This window comes from Gopherus flavomarginatus, chromosome 16, assembly GCF_025201925.1.
Source record: "Gopherus flavomarginatus isolate rGopFla2 chromosome 16, rGopFla2.mat.asm, whole genome shotgun sequence".
NCBI lineage: Eukaryota > Metazoa > Chordata > Testudines > Testudinidae > Gopherus > Gopherus flavomarginatus.
In genome coordinates this window covers 3,672,755-3,698,883 of record NC_066632.1, presented here as the reverse complement: position 1 = coordinate 3,698,883, position 26,129 = coordinate 3,672,755, and the positions used below count along the sequence as shown (strand labels likewise).

General features: G+C 54.7%; 1 protein-coding gene and 1 long non-coding RNA gene across 17 annotated transcripts in view; one reads left to right on the top strand and one right to left on the bottom strand.

Annotated features, from left to right (window-relative positions):
• Positions 1–26,129, bottom strand: part of NFIX (nuclear factor I X) — a 219,537-nt gene that overhangs the window by 88,395 nt on the left and 105,013 nt on the right. For 12 of the 15 annotated variants that reach the window (XM_050925424.1, XM_050925426.1, XM_050925421.1 and 9 more), the window contains one exon: positions 20–551. In XM_050925424.1, coding sequence (XP_050781381.1) covers positions 20–551 — 532 coding nt within the window. Of the gene's footprint in view, positions 1–19; positions 552–1,142; positions 1,893–3,482; positions 3,575–26,129 lie in introns of those variants that run through there. The other 3 variants (XM_050925419.1, XM_050925428.1, XM_050925430.1) reach the window with 3 other exon arrangements.
• Positions 1–26,129, top strand: part of LOC127035495 (uncharacterized) — a 167,614-nt gene that overhangs the window by 49,595 nt on the left and 91,890 nt on the right. The window lies entirely within an intron of this gene.

Genomic DNA, 26,129 nt, shown 5'->3' with positions numbered 1-26,129 from the left:
GGGGGGTCATTGGACTTACCAGGAGTGTGAACAAAATATGCCAAGTAAAGATCCAGTTCTTTAATTGTGACTCCAATGTGGTGTGGCTGGACGCAGAGGCCGGGGTTGGAGCACTGTGGCGATTTGTACAACCGCTCCCCGTCAGTACTTTCGAGCGGGATCCCTTTGAATAGGATGACCATTACAAGATCCAGTCTCCAAACCTTGTCGGCCTGCCTCAGGCAGTCAATCCTGCGGATTTTGCCCTTCTGGTCCGGGTTGGAGAGGACGCAGCAGGGTGCTTTCTTACCGGTGATGGTCAGGACAAAATCCTCCCGGAACTCGGGGCGGATGTCTTTGCGGAGTTTGGCCAGTAGCCGCGATGCCCATTTCTGCTTGATCTCCGGTTTTTCCCCCAACAGCTCGTCCTTCACGGCTCGCTCCTCATCCTTGGACATCCGCTTCTCGTGTTTCTTGAAGTACTTTCGCTTCCGAGCTTGCAGGTTGAACCATGTGTAGGAGAAGGCCCGGACATGGGGGAGGAGAGCTTCGATGAAAGGGTGGAATTCATCCTAGAGGCAGTGGTGGAAGAGGGTGAAAAGAGGGAACGAGACAAAAGAGGGGGAAAAGGTTAGAACGAGAAAACAGAGGAATACAATTTTTAAAAAACCTCACAACCTTCCCGAGCAGTCGCGTCGGCCAATCCCGAGAACAGAGCCGGCGCGGAGAACCGAGTTCAGAGCGCAGCCGAGCCAGCCACACAACACAAGACGAGCCCGGAAGAGAATCCACCTCAGCTGGGACAGCAGTGGGTGTTCGTTTTTTAAATCTTTTCCATCTTCTGCCTTCCCCTCCCCCAGCTGCAAAATAAATTTCACAAAGGCCAAAGAAAATTTACCATCAGAGCTAGAAACTCGAGGTTTCGCTACTTTTTCACTAATAACCACGATAAAGTTTGCCTTGGCAAGACCGGGGTTAAAGACAAAATTGGCCCCCAACCATCCTTGTCTGCCCCCCCCAATACCTCGATTCTCGGGTTAATCTCTTTGCCAGCAGGTGTGTGTGGGGGGGGGGGGGGGGGGGCAGGGGGAAATCTGGAAGATCTGCTCTTCCTAAAGCTGCCTCCCCCTCAAACAAAATCTGAGAAAAAGCAAAATAATTACCATTGCTCCGTCTCATTCCGGCAAAGCTAAGCACCCGATTCGGAAATTCTGGACTCAACAGAGTTGCGGGGGGAGGGGGGAAGGGAAAAGGAGGTGGGGGCTGTGAGATGGAGGGGGAGGAGGGGACAAGGAGGAGGGAAGGTAGAAATTTTAAAGGGAGGAGGAAGGGAAGGGAGAATGGGGGGCTCGGTTGGTTGGGTTCTTGGTGGCGGAGGGAATGGAGGGGGCCGGAGGGACAGAAATACAGGAGGGAAGGAGGCTGACGACGGAGGTGTGGGACACAGTGCGTGATGGATCCAGCACCCCAATAATCTACTGGAGAAACCACCCCATTCCCCCGCGGCAGCTCCAAAATAAAGAAATCAGAAATTCACACAACGGCCCCCATAGAAAAAAAAATTAAACAAACAAATAGAGGAAGGAAGGAAGAAAAAAGCCCATGGAGAGGGAGAGGAGTGGCAGGCGGGGGGGGGAGGGTTTTCGGCGCTGGCAAAGGCGCAAAGAGGCCAAGTCAGCTGTCGGTCCCTCTGCCCGGGCGGAGGGCGAACGCAGGCCTAGGGGAAGGGACGGACGCCGTGCTGGAATCGACTGCGCTCGGCCGCTGGCAAAACCCAAAGTGCTCAGGCTTTTGGGCTGGGTTTTGATTTGGTTTTGGGGGGGTTTGTTGTTGTTTTCCTCCCTCCCCCCCCTTTTTTCCCTTTTTCCTCCTAAACTCTCTCGCTCGCTCCTTTCATGCTCGGTCCCCAACCATTTGCCTGCGCCAATGCCAGCAGAAGGGGGGGGACAGAAAGAGCGAAAGAGAGAGGAAGGATCCACGTATTTGGCAAGGAGACACATTTCCAGACCAGCCAATGGCTGCATCAAAGCGAAAGGGAGGCGGGGGGTGGGGGGGATTGGCGGAGCAGAAACTGGGGGGGGCTGTATTGAGGGGGGGCTGGTGGCACAGAGAGACTGTGCAGTTAAGAGACTGAAAACAATTTGCCAAATCGACAAGTTTATATCTAATGAATAAGCAAAGTCGAGCCGCGATTGGTTTTTTTTTCTCCGGCGGTGGATATTTGGCGTGCGGAAGCCTGGCAGAATATTGCTAAATAAATAAAAAACTCTGCTCTTCACCGCCCCCCCACCCCCACCCCGACAACCAAAAAAAGGCAGTCCCACAAGGCCTTGGAAAAAGCAGCTGTTCTCTCTTTCCGTGTCTCTCATTCCCGCATTCTCTCTCTCCGTCTATTTATAAAAAAGGACAGAAGAAGATTTCGTTCCAAATCTGCCCCCCCCCTCCCCACCACACACACAAGGTTCGGATTAAAGCCACGGATACTTTTTTCTAAGCAGTGGAATTGTCAATTTCAAACCCGCCCATCCCAAACCGCACATAAAAACACCATCACGTTAAAGATTTTTTGCATCCTAACCGAGGGCCCAATCCGACAGTCGCTGAGGGTTTTCTGCGGGCACCCGATTGGGCTCTCTCCCCTGCCAAGCCGGACGATTACTTTTTCCAAACAAAAAAAAATTCAGATGCCGACTGACTTAACTCCTTACCCCGACCCCAGCGTGTAAAGAGACTAGCACGGGTGGCAAAGTGACCTGCCAATATAACACACAGACCAGTTCCCTAAAGGGTCCGATTTACTTTTGAAAAAAATCCTATGAAGGAAAAAACCCTTGGGGGAGACGGGGGTGTGTGTGCAAAGTTCCGACATTTTTAAAGGCCCCTCCAATGCCAAGCCAGTCTCTTCTACCAACGATCCCTCCCGACGTCGCCTCTTTCCGCGGCAGGACTATTTATTGTCTGTGTTGCACGCTCAGCTGCATCGAGTGGAAAGCTGCATGTGAAAGCAGGAGAAGGTGAGGGGAGAAGGGGCACCCGGGAAAGACGAAGAAAAGGGGATGAGAGAGGAGGAATGGGAGAAAAGAAGGGGGAGGGAAGGGAAGGGAAAGAAACAGCCGGAGGAGGGGGTTGAAAAGAGAAAAGAAACAGGAAGATTGAGAAAGTGGAGGAGAGAAGATGACACCCGGGGGGGGGGAAGAAGAGGAGAGAAGATGACACCCGGGGGGGGGGGGAAGAAGAGGAGAGAAGATGACACCCGAGGGGGGGGGAGAGAGAGGAGAGAAAATTAAAAGGAACAAATGGGGGGGAGAGAGAAAAAATTGCCCCGATTTTCGGTCCTTTCTGGCTGCGCCCCCGGGCAGCACCCGGCTATAAATCCAGGCGTTGGAGGGGGCGCAGGGCAGAGGTGACGCTAGCTGAAATGGCAGCTCTTTTATCCAAAGTGGGGGGCTCGGTCCCAACCTCCCAATGTTCCCCCCCCCCGGTCTATCCATCCAGGCACTTACACGGCCGCCGTCGCCGTAGTACCGCAGCATCCCTACCCCGTGGAGAGCCCTTCGCCCGCGCCCGCTGGCCTGGCAGAGCTCCGGTGACAGGTAGAATGGGCCCGGCACACTGGCTAACCCACCGCGGCTCTATCCCGACGCCCGCAGGCAGGCCCAGGCCCTGCTGCCAGCTTTCCAGCTCCCGAGCAGGCTGCCAAGGAAGCGAGAGCAGGGATTGTGGGGGAGGGCCGAGGTGGGGGGCGACGGCTGTCGTTTCCCCGTCTCCCCCCCGCCCCCAATCCCAAACCTAGCCGCAGCCCAGCAGAGCAGGGTACGGCACTCCCCAGGCTCCAATCCTTCCATTGCACACAACGCACAAGAAAGCCCAAATACGCCCTTTGCTAGGGGAGAAATTCAGGCCTCCCTGCGCTTCCACCTGTGGCCAGGCCCTGACCTGGGTGGCAGCCCCGCGGGGAGCCAGACAAAGGTGTCTTGTCCCCTTCCCACCCTCCTGCTTTGTTGGGGGAGCCAAATGTGGCGGTACAAAATACCTGTGCCTGCCTGCTCTCCTCCATCGGAGAGATGGTGCGGGGGTGGACTGGTGCCATGGAGGCTGAGTTCGGGGGGGAGGGGGAGGGGAGTGTGGAAGTTACAAAGAAAGGGGAGAGCGAAGAAAGAAAGAAAGAAAAAAGTGAAAGCGAAAGAGGAAGAAGTAGTAAAAAAAAAAGAACGAAGGAATTTCTCCAAGAAGAAACTATTCCGAGTTCGAGTCACCAGGTTTTAGACCCTACTCCAGAGCCCTCTCTTACGGCAGGTGATTTACTGGGTCCTAGCTGCGCTGGGGAGGGGATCTTCCCCTGGTCGGGGATGGTTTCCATAAAGAAAATACAACAATAGTTTAAATGTAAAACACACACCCAGAGTCAATGTGTAATGAACACCCAGTCTGAGTGTCACAGCGCCCAGCAAATGGGAGCCGGCCGGGCTTTGTGGGGGAACATCAGATGGAAATTAAACAGCCGGGGGCGGGGGGGAGAAAGCAGGGGCCAAAGGAGAAAAATGGAAATAGAAAGTGGGGGGAACAGAGAGAAGGAGAAACCCAAGGGCTGACAAAGAAAATGGAACAGAAACCAATGGAGAGAAGCCGAGAAAGTGGCAAGGGAGGAGGAGAAACGGAATGGAGAACCCTAGAACAAAGCTAGAGAGACAACGAGAAACGAAGAGTCTTTTTCTAAGGTCGCTCGCCCGCCTCCAGCCAGCCGCCCGCTCCGCTGGGCTCTCACTCTGACTGCCCCTCGGGAATGGGCCCGGGCGGGCATCTGTGGGGCTGGCCGGGGGCCACTCTTGTGAGTTAAAAAAAATTAAATCAAGGGACTCGGGTATGTGACAGCCCCAATCTGCCGTGCCATGGGAACAGGCCCGCTCGGCGCAGAGCCTCCTGTCGTTCCACAGGCAAACGCCACCACCGCTGGGCTATCGGGTGCTCTCTCCTCCACCATCGGCGATGGCTGCCGTATCTCAGCCCATCCTGCCGGCCCTGCAGTGCTCCCGTGTCTAATAGGGATGGGTTCCCCTTCGTAAAATACCCCCGCGGACGGCAGTAACAACCTGAAACACGGCAGCACTGTGACTGGAGTCTCTTAAGGAAGGGTGGCAGAGGAGACAGGGCAGAGATACCAAACCACTGAGGATCCCCAATCTAAGCACAACCCCCACCCCCATCTATGGGGCAACTCCCCAAACAGCTCTGACAACTGAGCTGGGCCTCTGCCATGCAGCGCTGTACCCAAGGGGAGGCTATCCTTCCGTTGGGTGTGGACGAGGCAACCCCCGGGCTGGGGAGGGGTCAATAAACCAACGCCGGGCAGCGGTCGGTGCGGCGGGCCGGGGGTTCGGTCTTGCTGGGTTCTGGGCCCTGGCACCCGCAGCTGGTAGCGACAGCCACAAAGAGGGCGGATTATTAGAAATGCTTCTCTCAGAGAAAGAAAGAAGTAGAGCAGAAGAGACTAGCAAAGGCGGACAGCCTGGCAGAGGGATTTCACGGGGAAGAGAAGGCCTGGGAAGGAGGCAGAGAGGAAGGCAGAAACTTGCGGAGGGGGAAGAAAGGATGAGGGGAAAAGGAAGGCCAAGATCCAGCCAGGGAAAATAACCCGACTGCACGCCCAGAGCTGGCCATGGGACGTCCCACCCAGCGGGGGATGCACCCTGGTCCCCCAACATGCAGACACACTCGGGGGGGGGTTGCATTTCTTTCTCTGCCGCCCCCAGCTAAACTCATTCTGTGCAACCCACACCTGCGGAACTTGGAATCTTTGTACTAAATAGGATTTTTTTCAATTCACACCCCCAAAGAGGGGGTCATTTTTAACATCCTCACCCCCAGCTGGGTTACAGCCAGCAAACTCCCGACTCCTGCTTCCTCCCAGTGGGGGGGGGGGGCTGCGGGGGGTTCTCCCAGGCCTGGGAGATAGTTTATGAGTTTTAATAACTCCAAGTCAAACTTTCCGACTCCTGATCTTATCCCCCCCCCAACCCCCCCGGCACACACACTCTTTTCATTTTGGGTCTCTCTCTTTTTCAGCAGCGGCATGTCAAGCTTTCTCGGCGTTGCCATAGAAACAGTCACTGGCACCCTGGCAAACTATTGCCCTGGTGAATGAATAGCACATAAATTTCGTCTCTCTGCAGGGCGAGCAAGACCTGCGCCGCCTTGGCCTGCAGCTTCCATTGCACTGATGGGGAGACTTTTAAGAAACTGGGGCCAAACTTTTTGCGGGGGGACCTTGACTTATAAACTGACCGAGGGGGGTTATTCTTGCTCAGTTCTGCAGCAGCAGGACATCTGCCCCTTACGTACCGGGGAGGTAGTTTAGAGGGAGTCTGCCCATCTCTTCTACCACGGCTCAGGGGGCTCAGAGCTCGAATTATTCTGCCCCCTGCCCCCGCCCCGCATACACCCAGAAGCTGTGGACTCCCCAGCCACAATGCAGATTAAAAGCGAACACGTCTTTTTCTCGACAGCCTGAGCCAGAGCTGGGCTGGCACAGGCTGTGAGGAGAGCTTCTTTCTTTCTGTCACTGTCTCTCCCCGTTTGCTTCACCCTCTGCTTCCTCAGCAGACCCAATGCTGTTCAAAGGGGTCCAAAGTCCAGTTCCAACCCTTCCAAATGAGGGGTCCAGAGTTTGTCTGTCCCATACCACTATGTCTCCAGGAAACCCCACGCATGTGAATCTGCCGCCGTGTAATAAAGATATCGCTCTGTTTTCTCTCCGCATTCTTCTGCTCCAACACAAAGTGTTTGCTTGGTACGATTTTCCCTCTCTGACCCGATTTAGTCCACACAAGAGAAAACTGTGCAGCAGACTCAATGTCCTAACGAACTTGAGTTAATTAATGCTAAGAAAGAAAGAGGCTCCCCTCAGACACTTGAATCATGGTTCACTAGCCCTTTCAGTTTTCTATTTGCAAAAAAAAGGAGCCCGCATTCAAATATTTTTTCATGTCTGAGCAGAGAACACAAACAACGCTGAGAGCTGTAGAAAGGGAAATAAAGTAGTTGCCCAGGCTGCAGAGTCTGGATTTGGGCAGGGAGAGCCACACATATAACGTGAAAGAAAAGGGCTGATTTGCAGTGGATTTAATTTTTTTTTTTTGCTGGGCGACTGTTGGCAACAGCATAACGCAGCCGCCAGAGCAGAGGCGAAAGAGCAGCGGGTCCCACTGCCCTGTTTGCTAGCAACTTTCACAAATTAATAAACGATTTTAACACCAGGCCAAGTGCTTGGAGGCAAACGCAGGGAAGAAGCTGGAGCTCTGGAAATGGAACTGCACCTGAGAAGAGTTAAAAACCCCACCAGATTTGTGAGGGAGAGGAAGAGCTGGAGTTTGGCTGGCCACAGGCTGGCCCCGATCCTGCTTTCCACGCACAGCCAAAACTCGCTTTCAATGCAGGATCGGGCCCAGCTGGGAGCACAGCTAAAGAGCAGGAGTGCCTTGTACCCGTCCGCTCTGAGGGTTCAGTTCCACACGCGTACACACGAGTGACCCTGCTTCTGGCTACCCCTGCGTCCACCAGAAATAAGTCCCCGGACGCTGAGGGAATGGCCTGGTAACAGGGAAATCGGAGGTTTCGAATCCCCAGTTAAATCAACAGCGCGCCAGCAGCACAGAACGGAAGCAGGGAAGCGAGGACTCAGGCTCAGCCAGCAACCAGAGCAGCTGAAGTTTCCCCTGGCACCGGCAATGCTTGCACCGCTTCCCCTATTTAAACGCCGGTTGCCTCTCCAATGATTACAGTGGCAAGAACTGCAGCGAAGGATCCAGACTCCCCCCAAAATAAGCCGACTGTCCCCCTGTCGGTCACGACGGGTCTCGCTGATTCAGATTCAGCCCACCCCGTACAGACCCCCGCAGGGCCTGAAGCACCAAGGACAAGGGGTCTGAGTAGGAAGTTTGACGTAAGCCCACTTTGACTTTCAGAGGCCACAGGAAGCCCTGCTCAAGTGACCCGCGGAAATGAGTTCGCCCGTCTCATCACCTGTCCCCCGTTAAAAATGACTGTAATGGGCTTGGGGGGTGTCGAGAGCTAGATGAATATTAGCACTGGCGCCTTTGGTGCCGATAAGAAAAGCATCAAGGAGCTTGGTGCAATCGGTCAGGGGCGTGCCAGGGCGGAGGAGGGGATCTAGGGGGCTGCAGGCCGGGATGAGAGGGCACTGGCAGAGCTGGCAAAGCAGAGACTGATGCAGGCCGGGATTGAAGGGGGGCTGGGATGGTGGGGAGGGATGACTGAAGGTCAGGATTGAGGGACTGCGGCATTGCTGGAGGGAGCAGCCCAGCACTGGAACAGCAACGGGAGCTGGGGGGTCGGGACTGAGCTGGTGGGGGGAGCCCAGTGCTGGTACAGCAGGGCAGAGCGGGGGGTACTGCCAGAGCTGGGGGAGGCACTAACAGCAGATGCCCTCACGGTACCTGGCTCTTGTTGGCTCTGTCTGCCCTTTGTTTCCACAAGCTCCAATTCACTTGCCCCAGGGGAAGTGGGGGGGGCACCACTGCCAGTAAAACACCTCCTGAGCCAGCTCGACATCTAGCGACAAAAAAAGTTTTTATTTCTGTACAAACTAAGCAAAGGAACCGCATGGCAAGTGGAAACTCACAACCACCGAAGGGGGGCAAAGGAATTTCATTAAAAGGAAAACATCTGACAAAACTAAAACAGGAAAGCAAATCTCTCCTTGCTGGGGTGCAGGTGGTGAGACCAGGGCCAGCACCATTTTGGGGGGAAGGAGGAAGGGGGGTTCTTTTGGAAATGCAACAGCGTTTCGCTGTGTTTTTTTGCTGTGCGCAGGAAAATCCTTGAGGCGGATGTCTCCTACCCCACCGATGCAAGGAGGCGAACCTTTTCCAGGGACGCCGGTGTAAATCCAGCCAAACCCAACACCAGATTTACACCAATTCTCTTTCCTTTCCAGCCGCTCTCGACTTGCCATCAGATTATTTTTTCTGATAAAAATACCCGGTGGGAGGGAAATATTCCAACTCCCCCCAAAGCCAGTGAAAAGGCTCCTGTCGATTTCCGAAATAGAACAAAGGGAGAAATTCTGGAGTCTCTTTGGTGGAAGGACAGAGTCTCATTTATATATATATTCATTTAAAAAAATATTCTTTAAAACCAACCACCACCGCAGATTCTTTCCAGATCTGCACCCTTGCTCCCATGACAGGGAATGAGAATACGGAGAGACCCGGGTGATAGCAGGATCAGACCCATTTTAATGAAATAAAACTGGGTCTTTCCCCTCTCCTTTTTCCTAACAACATTCTCAGTTGACCCTACCCACACCTGCCCTGGTTTCCCAAAACTGGGAATGGAGCAGCACCAGAACCGTACAAAAGGCAGGAAAGGTATGAAGCAGATTTGATGACACATTATACAAATAATAACAGATCATGTGACAGATCCTGGGTCAGATTAATCGAGGTTCAGATAAGCACAGGGAGAAGGTTCCTGTATCACTTGAACGGTGGTGGAGAAGGTGGTTTGTGAGCTGCAGGGAAGTGGGGGCGGTGGTTACAGGTTTCCAGGGGGCAAATACAGAGCGAGATTTTTGCTGCAGTTTAGGCGCCCCTTACAAACCAATGTTGAAAGGCAGCGCTCGGCACAGGGAATGCAGCCCGGGGGCTGGCCAGCAGCCCTGACAGACTTCAGGGGCTTTTCATTCAATATTCTGCCCGTCTAGCCATAAAAAAAAAAAGTCAGGGGCTGCGGGTAAAAACCTGACTGCCCATCCCGTGCGTCAGGCCGTCTGTGGCCCGTAGCTAAAAGCCAATTCGCATCTTAATGGGGAGGAAGGTGAGAGGCTGGCGGAGGAAGACGCCTGGAGTTACTTGCATTTGCCAGTTTGCTGGATTTGTAACTCAGGCAGCAATAAAATTAAGAAGGGGGAAGGTGGGGGAGTTCACTCCTAAAAGAGGCAGAAGTTGCCGACGCTGGAGGAGACAATGCATGCCACGGGAAAGAGCAGGGGCAATTTACTCCTCACACTTTAATTATCCCCATCTTGAACATTTCTTTAAAAGAAAAAAAAAATCTATTCCAGCACTTACAAAAAGCCCCCAAATCATCACAGACTTTCACCGCCAGGCAGAGCCCAGCGCTTGACGCCAAAGGGAGGGGAAGAAAATCTCGCTTTTCACCGAAAACCACATTTGGATTCAAAATTAGAATAATTCATTCCCCTCCAGCACTGTGGTGGGGGCTGTAGGCCCGAGCCACGGCTGCGATGTTACTCCCACAAGGAGGCCTGTTGGGAGTAGCGTGTAAATGTTTGCCCGGGATCGGGCCCTACCAACAGCCGGTGACAAGTCTGGCTCTTGTAGCTGGTGAAATCAGGAGGAGTTTTGCCACTGATTGGAATGGATGCAGAACTGGGCCCCCCATAGGTACATTTCATGCTTATATTCTGACCCTTTTATTCCCAGAGGCCAACAGGAGCTGAAGAAATTGTTGTTTTAAGCAGAGGTTTGGAGTTTTGCAACAGACAGGCAGGGACATCAGCCTAGGGAATCAGAACTGGAACACGGGGCCTGAAACTAAAGGGAAAACTGCCTGTCTCAGGGCTGGGAACGGACCCAGTGGAGCGAGGCCCCCACCCAGCCCCTCTCTCTCCAGCTGGTACTGGGAAGCACGGCTGAGCTGAGCTCCTCAGAAGCTACCTTACCTTCCCAAAGAGGTATTTTGCTGCTGTTATTTTCCCAGCCCTCCCCTCACACGCGCCTGTCCCCTAACGTAAAGCAGCTGTTTAACACACACACACCCCCAACAACCTGCGCAATTCTCTCTGCAGAGGGAAAATGGCTCAGATCCTCCCAGGGGAGTTAGGCACCTAAATAGCTTGGAGGGTCTGCGCCAAAGTTCTTAGAAGCCCTCGGAGACACAGAAGGCTCCACTGATGACTGGCTTGTAAAGGCTAATCCAGGGGGATTACCTGGGCTGGGCAGGTTGCACATCACTTTAAAGGTCTTATCGGAGGTTCTCAGCAACCTACTGACTTGTAACCACTCAATAAAACAGTAACGAACCTTTGAATAACCTGCGAACTCTTCCGAAACGGCCTTCTTCTAAAGCCAGGACTACAAAACCAAACCACGGGCCGGACTCAGCCCAGTCCGAAAGCCAGGCCTGCCTTCCCACATGCAGAGAGGGCCGCTCACGTGTTTAACGCCAGGCAAGTGCTAAAGAGGCTGGTGGCACTGGAGCCTGCAGGGTGGAAGAAACTAGGAGACAGCTCTTTGAAAGAACCTGGAGGATTTAGGAGCTGAAAGTCAATGTGATTTCAGTATCTAAGTCCCTCGGGTCCAGACCCTCATCCGTGGAAGTCAGGGCCCAGAGATCTTTGGAGATCTGTCACGAGTAGCCCGGCACTCCTGCACTCCGCCAGGCATCTGAGAACACTCCACACTGACCCAGCTCGTATTTTTACAGTCAGTCTGAGCCGTCTCCTTGAGAGTGGCATTCCCTCAGTGGGAGTTCTGCTTAAAAAAATAAAGCCAGTGACACATAAGACCCCTGGATTTTATAGTAACTCCCATCTGGCGTTTCGCCACGTTTCTCCAGCAGGAACAGGGCACGAGACTCTGCTCTCTGCTTACCCAGAGGTACATCTGGAGGGACAGCAACAGGATTGCTCGAGACTTGCTGCCGTGCGGCTAAAATCAGAATCTGGCCCTTTGTTCTGCTAAAACAAAACCTCCCGAAACTCAACCTCGCAGAGCTACATCCGCGCACTGATACAAAGCCCAGCTCAGAGGAAAGAAGCCACATCCACTGACCAGAAGTCATGGACCCGACCCCATGGCCACAACCCCACACTAGGAAACATTGCTCGTGGGACCTGTTCCACTGAGAGCCCTTCTCGATGAAACGATTATTGGCCTTAAGCACACAGCAGGCCCAGGCCCTGTGGCTGCAATTCGCACCCTGCAAAAGGAAGGGAGGAATCAGATGCAGCCCCTAACACTTGGCAGCAAGAGTGAAATTGCAGGTTATAAACTAGGGGGGGATTTCACGCAATCATTTCCACCCCCATGAAAGAGCAATCCGTGGTTCTGCTCCTCTCTGGGTTGCTATTCGGCCAGCACATGGCCCATCTTCCCAGAAAGAAACAAAGATGGCCAGTGCTTAATGTGTGCCAGGGCTGAGCCCCGGCACCTCTTTCATTACAAATGAAGCACTGCTCTGGGTCCTCCACAACCCAAAGCCAGGAAGCTGTAGAGAAGTAATGCATCGATTATGTGCTTTGGTGGGGCGGGAGGAGTGATTTTAATAAGGACAAAACAATTCAATTATTGGAGGGTGACTTAGGAAGAATGAAAGACAGATCGAATAAAAGGATGAGTGTGAAAGAAGAACAAAATGATGAGAGAGAGAAAGCGAGCTAAAACGCCTTGCATTCTCTTCCCTTTTGGGGACCGGGTTAGGTTAATGCACAAAGCTGAAAAATCTCTTTTCCAGCCCCGGGACTTTAACAAAATCATGAGCAGAAACAAACAGAGCATCCGCCTGTGGCTGCTGAACGTGCTCCATAAAGGACCCACGTTAGCCGCTGGACAAGCGAGAAGGGGATCTGGCAAAAGGCGCCTGGGCCCAGTGCTTGCCCGATCCAATAGGGTTGGGCTCCAATCTGCAAATACACAGCTCAGAGCCTGGGGGGGGTCACCCCATGGTGCCAGGGGCAGGGGTATAAGAGTCCCACTGGGATTGTGTACAGATTGGCCACGGAAGGAGAAGACTCGGGCGCAAATGAGTGGGAGAGAGAGAGCAGAAGGAGGGAAAAGAACAAGGGAGAAGGAAAGAGAAAGAGTAGGGGGCCAGGCTCTAGAAAGAGAGACCCTCGAGTGGCCCGCACCTACTGAAAGGGTTAAAAGCAGAGCAGGGGGCTCCAGGCTGGCGGGAGAGAGGAGAGGGGACAAGTCGTGGCGCCTTCTCCTTGGCAGCCTGCCGCATGCCCGCGCTGGGCCGCATGCTGCCCACTTTCTCGCCAGCCCATGGCCAAGGCCAGGCTCCCACCTCCTCTACTTTATGGAGCAAAATCTCACAGCTGCTGCCTTGGCTCCAAGGGCCCCCCCGCCCCGAGGGCAGGAATGCAATAACCGCACAAGGCAGGACCCCAGGAGCAGAGCTCACTGTGGGTTTACAGCTCTTCTGCAGACCCTGCGTTTCCCCCTAAGGCACTGGGACCACGCCACCCCCCACCAGCTACCTCCTCTCTCTCTCTCTCTTTCCCATCCGCCCAGCCCCATGGACGATGCCTGCAGCACCTCATCTAGCAGGGATCCCCGATTCCCCGTATCAACACTAACCTGCCTCCCCCCAGAGACTAATTATGTGTGTTTAATTAAATCCTCCCGACCGCCTGCTTTAAGGCTCTGCTCAGCTCCTAGAACCTAGGCCAGAAGGTTCCTGCCTGGAAAACTTTCTCCCTCCCCGCCGTCAACAGAGCCAAAAGATCTAAGCACTCAAACGTCAGTGAGACCCGTAAACACGACCTGTGACTTTTGTTGGGCGGGGGGTGGGGGGTGGGGTGTTAAAGTTCTTTGTCATTTTCTTTGCTTGTGTTAAAAAAGCCTGCAGCTTGTGTCACACTCTCCGCACAGACAAAACGAGGGGAAGTCAGAGGATAAAAGGGAAAGAGAGAGAGAAGGAGGCAGATCCCCAGGTAGTGTAAATCGGCAAAGGCCTGTTGAAGGCAAGAGGGCCAGCTTCCCACCTGGGGTAAACCCAGAGATCCCTGTCAGTGCCACACACATTTCCAGGAGCTGGCACAAAGCAAGAGAACAAACCTGCAGCTGCAAAGGCTCCAAATGGCGACAATTTTTGCAAGTAGAAACACCCACTGAGCCATCACAAACGCCCATCTCGAGGCACCACTAGAACAACGAGGAGTCCGGTGGCACTCTACCCCGCTGATACTACAAGCCACCAGATCACCCTAAAACGCTGCAAACACAGCGATAAGGGAAGTGTTTTTAAGACAGACACTACAAACCCAACAGTACAGACGACTCCATTTGCCATTTTATTTCTGAGCCTTGCATTAAGTAGGGCCTGCGTTTTCTAAAAACTATCCTTTCTTTATTGTGTGTTCTTAGCCACCGGACATGCACGGGATGCTAAAGCTTCCAGACATGGGTGCCCACTGGCTGCCAGGATCCCCAGGAAGGGATCTCACATCAACAGAACAAGTGCCCGGGACGTATGGAAAATGAGACCCCTCTCCCGGACTCTGCAACGTAACTTCAGTCATTCTTTGTTAACACCCCTTGCATATATGAACTATACCTACATATATACAGATTATATCCAGTGTACACATCCCAGTCGATTGACAGATACACCCCCACGCATACTGATCAATTGATTCACACACCCTCATCAGTACACACACGATTGATTGATTGATACACACACAGCCTCAATCAATACACACACTATGATCATCTGATATACACACACACACACACACACGTTTCTGTCTCTGCATCTCTTTCCACTGCAGCATTAAACGGATCCCAGAGCAAATTCGTGAGATCTGCAGCTATTTTTTTTTCCAGTGGTGCAAAAGAGCCCCAGGCCATCAGTTCCCGGGACCAAGCAACACTGACTTTGTGCCGATGGGCGGCACGCGGGAGGTGAATTATCCCGATTTTAAAAAAATCAGCTTCCCATTTCTTCTCTCCCACATAGCGGGATCAAAGCACCCCAAACCCATGGATCTGTGGGGGAGGAGTCTCTGGGCTTTGGAAGGAACATTCAGATTGGCAAATGGACGAGGACAGGCTGATTCCAAACTAGCCACCAATGCATCCCGGGAATGAGAAGAATTGGTCCGAATGTTCCCCCAGACCTAATTAGATGAGCAGGTGACATGGCTGCACACACAAGCCCACAGAAAGGGGGGATCCTGAACAGTGCTGAGTCCCTGCAAAGCTCAGATTTCAATGGCAGCCCCATTTCAGAGCAAGCCCTTGCTGTTATTTGTCAAGGCCCAACAGTTCGCTGGGCTCAGCGCCCGCCACAAAGGTCTCATCTGCTGCACGTTTTCCTTCCAAAATGACCCCCCCCCCCCATGGCTAGCACCACTGGCAGCTGGGGCAGGAATTGTGGGGGGTGGGCACAGCTCCCTCTGGCTTCAGATGGAATTGGGGGTGCTCAGGAGCTCCAGAACTCAGGCCCGCAGTGCTTCACGTCTAGCCCCCCTCCCCAATTCAACAGCCACTTCTGAAAAACTGGCCCTGATAGAAACAAAGCCAGAGCCGAGCCCCAGCCCTTGTCCCACTCCCCCAATCCCCTCCTCTCTGGAGCAAACCTTATTTTTAAGCACTCTCACAAATGCTAAAAATTAGGGAAGTAATCAGTTTTTGCCTGCCCAGGCTCGCATCCAGGCAGCGCAGGGCGAGGTTACCAAGGACCCTAGCAGATTATCAAAAGAGCTCAGCTCTGAACTAAGGGACTGATTAGTCCAGACTGCTCCATCCCCGGCAGCTCCCTTTGGGACACTCGGGGCTGGGTTTTCTCAGGAGCGCACATACTGCTTCGGAAAGGCTAGCCACTGGGAGCTAAGACCAGAACGCTTTCCACAGATATCGGGGGGCAAGATTTTCCAAACTGCCTGGGGGATTCAGGAGCAACTTTGTTTGTCAGTTCCTAAATCCCTCAGGCAATTTGGAAAATCTGCCCCTCAAAGGCATTCTAAACATAATTGCTAACACAGGCACTGGAATCCTGGAATCAGATCAGCTCAGGTAAACCCTATTTCTCCACCAGACAATGCAGTGGGAGGCATCCGGACGAGAACCTAAACTGAGAAGCTGGAGAACAAGAGACACTGATGCTGCTAATGTCACTGCCTCCTCATGCAAGGCCTGGTCAGTTGCACTTTTATTGCTGGTCAGTTTCAGTGCCAGGTGTGTCTTTCTGTCCCCCCCTCCCCTCCCAAACCCATTTCTAGGACAGCTACACCTCAGAGCCCAGGTTCTCCTGCATTAGCCCAACACGGCAAGCGGAGTTATGTGAACAACGGATTTTGACATTCACTGACAAGTCTGAAAAATCGAACTGAAATTAATCCCTCCCTCCCCCCGAACGGAACATTTCAATTACAGCTTTTTTAAAAAAGAAAAGTAGTGCTTTTTAACCATAAATGGAAGGAAATTGCAAACTGAGAAATTGAAACATTTTGGCTTTTTCCGCATGTTTGTTGCGGGGGGGGGGGAGGGGTGACACAAAAAAAAGGCAAAACCCATGTGAATTTGTGCCAAATCTGCATTTTTCAGAGGGGGGGAAAGTTTTGGCCAAAACATTTCTCCTGTCTCTAATTGCAAGATCTGGATTTTGCAAACGCTGCAGGGGAATCACACACACACACACGCACGCACCATTTGTCTCCACAAAACAATCAAATCAAATCTCTTCTCACTTCAATTCTATCACAAAAATCTTGATATCACTTTTTCTTATTTTTAATAAATTCGGGACCTTGATTAGCCAGCTGGGCACGTGCACACACATACAAGGGAACACACACACAGGAACACACACACACAAACACACACTCGGGAACACACACACACACTCGGGAACACACACACATACGCACACGGGAAGGAAATGTGCTCTCTGTTTGTCAGGCCTGCAAAGAGGATGCTTCTGCTTCCTCTTCAGCGCAGAAGCAGGTAGGAGCCGGTGGGAGTTGGAGGAAGGGGAGAGAGGAAAAGCAGGGCCGCCGACTGGCCTGGGCTGGAAGGGCGACCCGCCCAGCTTCCTTCTCCGACCCATGCTGGGAGGGCGAGAAGAAGCTGCAGTGCCCAGGATACTGGCCCTGCTCCGCGGGAATAAAGGGGGCCAGCTCCCAAACTCTGCAGAGACTCTGGCCCCCTCTCAGCTGGGTCGGAAAAGGGGACAGCAAACCCTGCATTGGGGGTGACTCTGGCCCAAGGAAGGGGAGGTTTGGGAGAAGGCAGTCAGCAGCCGCTACAGCTCTGCCCCACTGACGGCCAGGGATCCACCCCAGAGCCAGAACTGCCACCGGTTCCCCTGATCAGGTCCCCGCTCACCCACCCAGACTGCAGCAAACAAAGGCGACTCGGAGGGCAGAGGGGGGTATCTGGGGACCACTAGCTGAACAGACCTTGCTCTCAGAACTGGGACAGTCGCTATAGGGCACCAGCTCTGGGCTCCCCACCGCCTAGAATCCCCTTCCCTGGCCAGCAGAGGGATAACACAGCGCAGAGCACAAGGGAGACGTCGCTGAATAGGCACATTTCAAGGTCTAACCTGCCAAACTGATACATTCTAATTTTCCTCTTTCGCTCCTTGCCCCGCCCGCACCGTGTGCGCCGGTCAGTCTGTCCGTCCGTCTCTCTAGCTTCACCCAGAGAAGGCCAGGGCAGGGATCTAAACCAAAGCCTGCCTCTGTGCAGGATCACACGGCCAGCCCAGGGCATGGGGACGGGAAGGGCCTTTGTGTGGAATGGATCAGAGGCTGGAGCCTCAGCAATCCTGCTGTTCTTGAGCCCCATGGTGCTCAGAGGCTGCCTGGCCCCTAGGAAACTTCCAAGCTGATGGCTGGAGGGAGCGTGGGGATGAGGACGGAGGAGCCAGTAGCTCTGGAGCCTTGGCACAGCACTGCCAGCCTCAGGCCTTCCAAAATTGTGGGGCCAGGCCTCCGAAAGGTCCCGAGAGTGGTAGAGTTCTCTGCTGGCTTTGGGATCTCGGAGGGGTCATACGCCCAAGCTTTGCTCCTCAACCAACTTCCCTCCCCTCCCACAGAGGAAGCTGAAGAACTGGCCTATTGCCATGACTCCCCGAGCCGAGTTTTGAAGGAAAACGGCATGTCATGAGAGACTCACTATCCAATCACAAGAGTCAGAGCGAGGTGGTGGGGGCATTAGAGACTTGGGACACTCACTAGGGTTAGGGCTGAGCTCAGGCACCAGGAATGAGCTTGCGCTTTTCAGCGGGAGATCTCAAAGCCCTTGACAAAGGCTGGCAGGATCAGGATCCTCCTTTTACAGATGGGGAAACTGAGGTGCGGGGAAGGGAAGCGAGTTGCCCAGGTCACCCAGCAAAGCCAGGTGTAGAACCCAGAACCTCCATTCACTAGACCACGCTGCCTCCCTACAGAGTGCAGGGTGGGGCGGGGTGGAGGGAACTGCCAGACCCACTCACCGGTAGGTTACAGGAGGAATTAAACCCGGATCTCTCAGGTCCCAGGGCAGAGTCATAACCACAAATCCAGCCCACCTCGCTGCTCTGTACCCACCTAACCTCCTCCCCGCCTCCCGCTATGGGGGGAAATCAGGCCCACGAAATGCCTAGTGGCCTCCGCTTGATGTCCCTTTGCCTCTCGGTTCTTCGCCCTCGTTAAAGAAAGGGAGGCCGGCTTCTATGTTTCCCTCTAAGTTCAGAGGAAAATCAGAGAGTGCATCTTTCCTAGCTCTGTAACCACAAAACACAAGTTTCCACAGGGCAGGTTTGGGCAGAAGCCAAGATGTCCTTAAATAACATTTTAAATCACTTTGCAAACTTTGTTTTGTTCAAAAGTAACACGCAGGAAAGGCACGGGGGGAAATGAACAATAAGCAGACTGGTCCTCCAGCTGCCCTGGCCTCCCCCCTCCACTCCCTCTTCCTAGCTCAGATCCACCTCGCCAAACGCACACATCTACCTCTACTGCTATCAGTGTGAGCCTGTCCGAGTGGGGCTGTGTGACTCGACAGTGATGTGTGCAAGAATGCAACTATTTGTGCCTGATTGTGTGTGACTGGGTATGCGAGTGTCACTGTGCTCAGCTGTGCGTGTGAATGGATTGTGCATGATGTGTGCATGCGAGAGCCAGTGCGCCCCTGCAACAGTGCCCGTGACAGCGCGTGGGAGAGCAAGTGTGACCGTGCGATAGTGTCACGGAGTGTGGGGGAGTCCGGCCCTGCATCCCTCTTCCTGGGACCCACAGTGACTCTCGGCCAGCCAGTAAAACAGAAGGTTTATTGGACAACAGGAACACAGGTTACAGCAGGGCTTGCAGGCACAGTCAGGACCCCTCCACCGAGTCCTTCTGGGCTTTCAGGGTGCTTGGATCCTAGCTAGGATACCCTGAATTCCACCCACACAGCCCCAAGCCCAAACTCAAACTGCTTCCCTCCTGCCACTCCCTTCCTTTGTCCCCTTCCCGGGCAAAGGTGTTGACCTTTCCCCTCCCTTACCTAGCTCAGGTTACAGGCTCTGGTATCGTCCATCCCCTAAAGTCCTCCCCTGCTCTCCCACTCCCCACGCAGACAGCCCCTACTCCACCACAGATAGTGCCCAGGTCAGTGTATGCCCGTGACAGCATGTGCATGAGCCAGTGTGACCGTGTGATAGTGGCCGTGATGGTGCATGGGAGAGCCAGTGTGACTGTGTGATAGTGGCCGTGATGGTGCGTGGGAGAGCAAGTGTGACCGTGCGATAGTGGCCGTGATGGTGCGTGGGAGAGCAAGTGTGACCGTGTGATAGTGGCCGTGATGGTGCGTGGGAGAGTGTCACGGAGTCACCGGGCGATGCTCTGGAACTGCTCCCCACCAAGCCAGTCAGGACTTTGGGGAGCCTCCTCTCCCTTGGAGCAGACTGTCCCCAGGGCAAGAAGCTCACACGGCTTCACCTCCTGGGTCTCTCCTTGGAGCATTCAGCATCCTCTGCCCCTCCGTGCGCTTCCCACAGCGAGCCCACCCCAGCGGGGTCCTGGGGAAGCCACAGGGCCCTGCACCCCCACTTTGCAGTCAGACGTGACTCTCAGCCAGCCAGTAACACAGAGGTTTATTCGATGTCAGGAACAGGGTCTAAAACAGAGCTTGTAGATACAGCAAACCGGACCCCTCGGCTGGGTCCATTCTGGGGGGCAGTGAGCCAGACCCCCCCACGTCTGCACTTCACTCCTCAAACCCAGCCAGCTCCAGACTAACAACCCCTCCAGCCCCTCCTCCTCTGCTCAGCCCCTTTCCCGGGCCACGAGGTCACCTGATCCCTTTGTCTCCAACACCTTCAGTTGGCACCTTGCTGGGGAGGGGCCCAGGCCATCAGTTGCTAGGAGACAGAGTGCCAGGCATTTAGGTGCACTGGCCCTTTGCTCTGCCAGATACTTAAGAACTGCCTAGGGGACACTGAGGCACCAACACAGTATTCAGAGAAAACATTAAGAACAGTCCTAGTTCATCACAGAGAGCCAGTGCGACCGTGTGATAGTGGCCGTGATGATGCGTGGGAGAGCAAGTGTGACCGTGCGATAGTGGCCGTGATGGTGCATGGGAGAGCAAGTGTGACCGTGCGATGGTGGCCGTGATGGTGTGTGGGAGAGCAAGTGTGACCGTGTGATGCTGCATGCGAGCGACTGTGCCTGAGTCCAATTGTGCCGCGTCTGATGGGGTGTGAGCCAGAGAGGGGAGGGGGTTTCTGTTCGCCCCTCGTCAGGCATGAAGGCAGCCCCCACCTAGTCACTCTTCACCCCCTCCCGTTAAATCCCAGCCCTGGTCGCTTAACCCGTGTCACCCCGAGGACAGCTCTCATCCGACTGCAGCACTAGGAACAGTCGCTGCTCGCAGGTACAACCGAGCGACTCTGCACCAAATCCAGCCCGGCGGCTCCAGGTTCACACCCAGTTCCAGACTCGCACCGCTAGATCCCACTCCTCCCCCAGAACCGGATAGGAAGGGGAGTCCTAACGCTGCCCCATGCCCCCGGCAGGGAGAGATGAAACGAAGCCTGGACAGGTCTGAAGGGAAAAAGTGACTTGCGCAAAGCCCAACTCCTTGCTGGAAGCACAGCGCGAAACGTTCAAATGTTCCCGATTGCTCCAGCCCCCCGCCATTCTTCCCTCCCCCCAACAGCGCTGCAAGGGCCCAGCCAGGGACCGGAAGCTCCAGGGGTGAAGGTTAGTCGTAGGGTGCCACTGGCCTGGGCAGAAGGTAGGTTGACCAGACACCACAGCCAGACCAGGGAGAGACGCAGCCCCTTGGCTAAGCAGACAGTTTGGCGGCAGCTCCCCGGATTTCTGCCAGATTTCCCCAGGTCCCCACCTACTCCCGCTTGACCACACACCTGGCCTCCCATTCGAGTCTGGAACAAACACAGAAAAACTGGGCACGTGTGGCCTGGTTAAAATCTCCCACTGAGTGGGGTCCGGACCGAACCACTGGATTCTAAACTGCCCCAAACTTGGGCTCTGGGTCTGGCGTATCACCACAGTGCTGATCCCATGTTCTTTGCTTCCCTGCCTGAATCACAAAAGTAAAGCAGAGCTCGCTCCTGACGTTCGCACTAACTGCTCCATGCACCAGAGCCGTGCCCTGGACCTGTCACACCTCAGGTACCACCTGCTTTGCACACAGCACAGAAACCATTACACAATTTTCGCCATTATTTGCTGTCTCTGCTCAGGAAGATCTTAGGGCTGGGACAGCAGGGGGCTTGTGTGTCAAGATTATGAGGCATCTGCAGAGTGGGATGGAGAGGGGCAGGGCTGGGCCTGGGGCTCAGGATTGAGGGGCATCAGCAAAGAGGAGTGAATGAGCCACTAGACAATTACCCAATGCCTGGCACTAGCTGGCGCTGTGCGTCTCGCTTTCAGAAGGTGCTTTAAAAAAATAAATACAAGGAAAAAATATTCACCTACAATTTTGCATAGTAACTTTAAAAAAAATAAACCCATCAAAGAAAAGGATGAAAAATGAAGCCAGGCTTCAAGCCGCGGGTTGGGACAGAGATGCCAAATCAACCAAGTAAAAAAAGACGCCGCTCTGGAAGGGGGTAGATTTCTAGAAGGGGGAAGCGGAGGGGGATAAAGAAGTCCAGCCATTTCGGAAATCGAAGGCAAATGGCTTTTACATCTCGCCGTGGGCGGACCCTCCCCGCACGCTCACGCCCGCACTCGCGAACACACGAGAAGGTCATTGAGAGAACGTCTTGGAAAAAGTCAGCCAAGAGATCCCAAAATTCGAGGCTGCGAGAGCCTGGCTTTCGTCCGGTTTATTGCAAAATGGAAACTGACACGGTACAGTCGGGAGCTGCACAAGGGGCCTCTCCCCTCCAGCCCTCCAGGCGCGGGGAGAAAAGTGGTGGCCGCTCTCCCCAATAAGGTGCCAACCCCCTTCGTGCCATAGTTCCTGGGGGCAGAGGAGGCTGGGAGAATCTGGGGTGACGGGAGACGGGTACTGAGACATCTCATCAAGCCAGGAAGAATGATTCATTTGGTTGCAATTAAGGCTAATGCTGACACCGCCACGGGCCAACCGGTGAGCTCAGCTGGCCGGCTGTGCCAAATAAATGTAAAAATAACCCCGGCGTGTGCTGGGCCGAGCCGTGGGTGGCGAGGGAGCTAAATAAAGCTTTCCCCAGGTTCGGGAAATGCCAGTCCCAGGAACACCGCCCGCAGCAAGACGGCAGCTAAACCCCATTTTATTGTACTCAGCAGGAAGCACCCCGGGTCTCAGCTCAGTCGCCCTGCAATGGCGGGGCTGGCAGAGGGGGGCTGGTTTGCATATGCAAATCCAGCTAGTCTGAATTGCTCCTGGGGTGGTGGTCAGGAGAGCGTGAGCCAGACTCTGCAGACTGTGGGGAGGGCAGCCCCGTGGAGATGGGAGACGCAGGATGCAGGCACCCGGCTCCTCTGGCTGTCTCGTTATTTCCCCACCGTGGAACAGGCGAGACGGAGCTGGAGCACCCTCCGCAGAGCTGGGAGCTCCCCTTTAAATCTTCTCCTGCCATCACACTAAGAGAGTCAGCTGGAACCAGGGCAGCAGGTCACTGCCAGATCAGGTGAGCCTGGTGCTCCTCCGCCTCCGTGGCCCTCTGGCCGTGTGTCGCACTGGGGCTTAGCCAGGCCTAGCAGGAGGCAGCTGCACAAGGCCCCAGAGGAGGAAACTTAGGCGCTCTGAGGGGCTGAGGGAGTTGAGGAACCTACAGGGCTAAGGGCAGCTGAGCCCTGCAGGGTTTTGCATACCACAGCAGCACCAAAAGCTGAGATGTGGGGGCCACCGTAGCAGCGCTGTGGGCCTCAGTCGCTAGTGAAAACCAGAGCAGACAGTTTCAGGGCACCACCTGGGGAGGAAGGTATCCTCATTTTACAAAGGGGAAACCGAGGCAGGACAGAGCACTCTTCCCCCGCTCACGCAGCCAGTCAAGTGGGGCTAGAACCAGCTCTTCCCCACTCATCCTTGGGCAGCTGTGGCCACGTGTTGCTCGCCACAGGAGAACGGACACCGGTTCTGCTGCCCACCAGCCGAACGCTGAGAATATTGGTTAAGTGGCTGGTTGGGGCCTTGAGCTCAGGGGATCTTGTAGCTTGTTAAGCCAGCAGAGCGGGCGAGCTCGCTAATATTTCTGGGCAGAGACATGCCAGACTCCTCAGGTGTGAAGTGGAGCAGAGGCCCATTGGGGGGATGCTGGACTGGCTGCTGGCCTGGGCAGGGTCCCATTGGCTACTGAATCCTTCTCCTGAGCAACATTTCTGTGATTCCTGAGGGCTCTAAGCAACCACGCCCAGCGCTAATGGACAGCACCTGGCATCACCTGGAAACACCATTATCTTCCTTCACAGAGGGGGAAACTGAGGCAGAAGGCTTAACACAGCAAGCCATGGGCAGAGCCAGGACGAGAACCCAGGAGTCCTGGTTCTCAGCATCCCACTCCTGCTCTAACCACCAGTTCGGGGAGCAGGCCACTAGACCAGTGGCTGAGATGTTTTGCTATCAGGTCCCTCATTTATTAAAAACAACTGCTCCCAGGGCCCCCACCCCCATCCCACGCACTGGAGGCTGTAGTCATCTCTATGGACCCCAGAGCACATATACGGTCACACCAGCCGGCATTTGGACACACATCACGGAGAAGCTTGTGTCCCTGCTCTGAGCTGACCTGGCTCATGAGTCCTCCCAGGAGAAGAGGGGGTCCCCCCTGGACTTCCTTCCAGAGGCTCCATCCCCTCCTCCCCCATTCTGTCTCTCCGTCTGCCCCAGCCTGTCCTCCCTGAACCCCCATCCCCCTCAGTCTGCCTGTCCTACATGCCAGCCCCCCGCCTGATCTTGTCCCCTCAGCCTGCCCCCCAAGGCCCTGGCCTAAGGCAGTCGGTCACCGGCTCCCCCTGCCAACAGGCGTCACTGCAGGCCACCCCATTCGATCCCTGCTGGGTGTGGGAGGGAAACTGGCACAGGAACAGGCCACTCCACGGGGGAGAGGGGGAAGGGGGTACCTGGGGGTGTCCCAGCCACCTCCTGCCTTCACTGTGTCCACAGATGCTCATAGCATGAGAAAGTCAGGGCTAGAGCCCACCCCATCCCAAAGCAGGAATGCAGCCCAGGAGTCCTGGCTCCCAGCCCTCACGGCCATCACCCACTAGACTCCACTCTCCTTCCAGGGCTGGGGATAGAATCCAGGAATCCTGGCTCCCAGCCCCCACCCCCCGTCCCACCACTCTAACCGCTAGACCCCACTCCCCTCTCAGAGCTGGGACTAGAACCCAGGAGTCCGGCTCCCTGTGCCCACCCTGTAGCCACCAGCCTGTTCCTCTCTTGCTATTAAACCTCCTCCAGGGCTGTTGATCAGATTCACACTTAAATCTACCAGCCCTTAAAGCCCAGCTCTGAGCTAAGGCAGGCTGAAGCGAGGGAACTCAGACAGCTCCCAGCTCAGCATCTGGGGGCCTTTCTTCCAATTCACACTCTGCTGCAGATCAGGCACAAAGCCCCCAACCCACAGTCAGGCCCCCGCCCCCAGCTCCCCCACTCCCTGCGGCAAGGCATATGTCAGCCAGGTGAGCTGCGTTTAGTTACAAGCCAGCCAGATCGGGAAGGGGCCTCTGACTCTTAAAATACCTGGTCCCCCTCCAAACCTCAGGCAGCGCAAACTGACCAGCGCCCCCGCGTGAAAAATGCAAGGTTCGGCGGGAGAGAAATGTTAAACCGCACAACGCCTGGGAGGTACAAGGAATAGGAAACCGCAGGCAGACGTGGAATCTGAAACAATTTAGAGGGAGAGAGGCTGCCGGCGTGAATCACAGCTCACAGGGCTGGCTGAAAGGACGGCAGTTTCACGTGGTTCTTCGGCCAACGCCCAGAAACTCACTTTTCCTCCACAGATCTCCAAATGCTTCCCAAAGGGGCGCAGGATCACCCTCCCCATTTCACAGATGGGGAAACTGAGGCACGTGGTGGGGATGAGATACTGCCCAGGTCCCCCAGCGGCAGAGCAGAGAATTGAGACCAGGTCTCCTGAGTGCCCGCGCAGTGCTCTACCCACTAGGCCTCTCTCCCATACAAACACATGGTGTACATAAGTTCACCAAGTACTGAAATGCAGCCAGCTCTGGGGAGGGACAAAAGTAGCTGTTTGCCCCATTTACTGCCACAGCCATGCTCCCTCTCCTTACAGCTGCCAGATTTTTTTTTTCCTTGCGAAGTCCGGGCGAGATGGGGTTGACGGTTGTACCGAAAAGCCAGGCTGAGTTTCAGGCAGTGGAGGGGGACTCGGAGACCCACCTGAAGGGTTTGGAGAAGGGGTCCGGATCCCAGGGAACCCAAACGCTGGGGAAAAGTGCAAGTCCAGAGGGGGAATTTGGCCTAGCCCCAAATCAGACTTTGGGAAAGCTAAATCTAGCTGAGGCACTTGTCTGGCCTCATCACTGAGGCGATTCATAACCTCCCAGGCAAGGCATGATCCCACTTTATTGAGGGGGAAACTGAGGCACAGAGAGACAAAGGCCCAAAGGTACGTCAGCTCCTAACTGCCTCTGGCCCTAAATGACTCTCCCCAAGGAGTATGCGACTCAAACCCAAAGGCCAAGGTGACGGCCCCCCTGCTCCAGAGTCAGGCACTCCCCTAACCAGGGAGGGAGCCAGTCTGAACCCAGGCACTCAGGCCGCATCTCCCGCCCAGCCCAATGCCAGCCTCAACCCAGAGAGCAGAGGAGACTCACGCTCAGAGCTCAGAACATGAACAGAGCTCATGAGACCTGGACTCCCACCCTCCAGCTGTAACTGCTAGAATCCCCTTGCAGAGGTGGGAACAGAGTCCAGATCCTGCCTGACTGCCCTAAGCCACTTGACCCCGGTCCCCTCCCAGAGCCCGGATTCTGAACCCAGGAG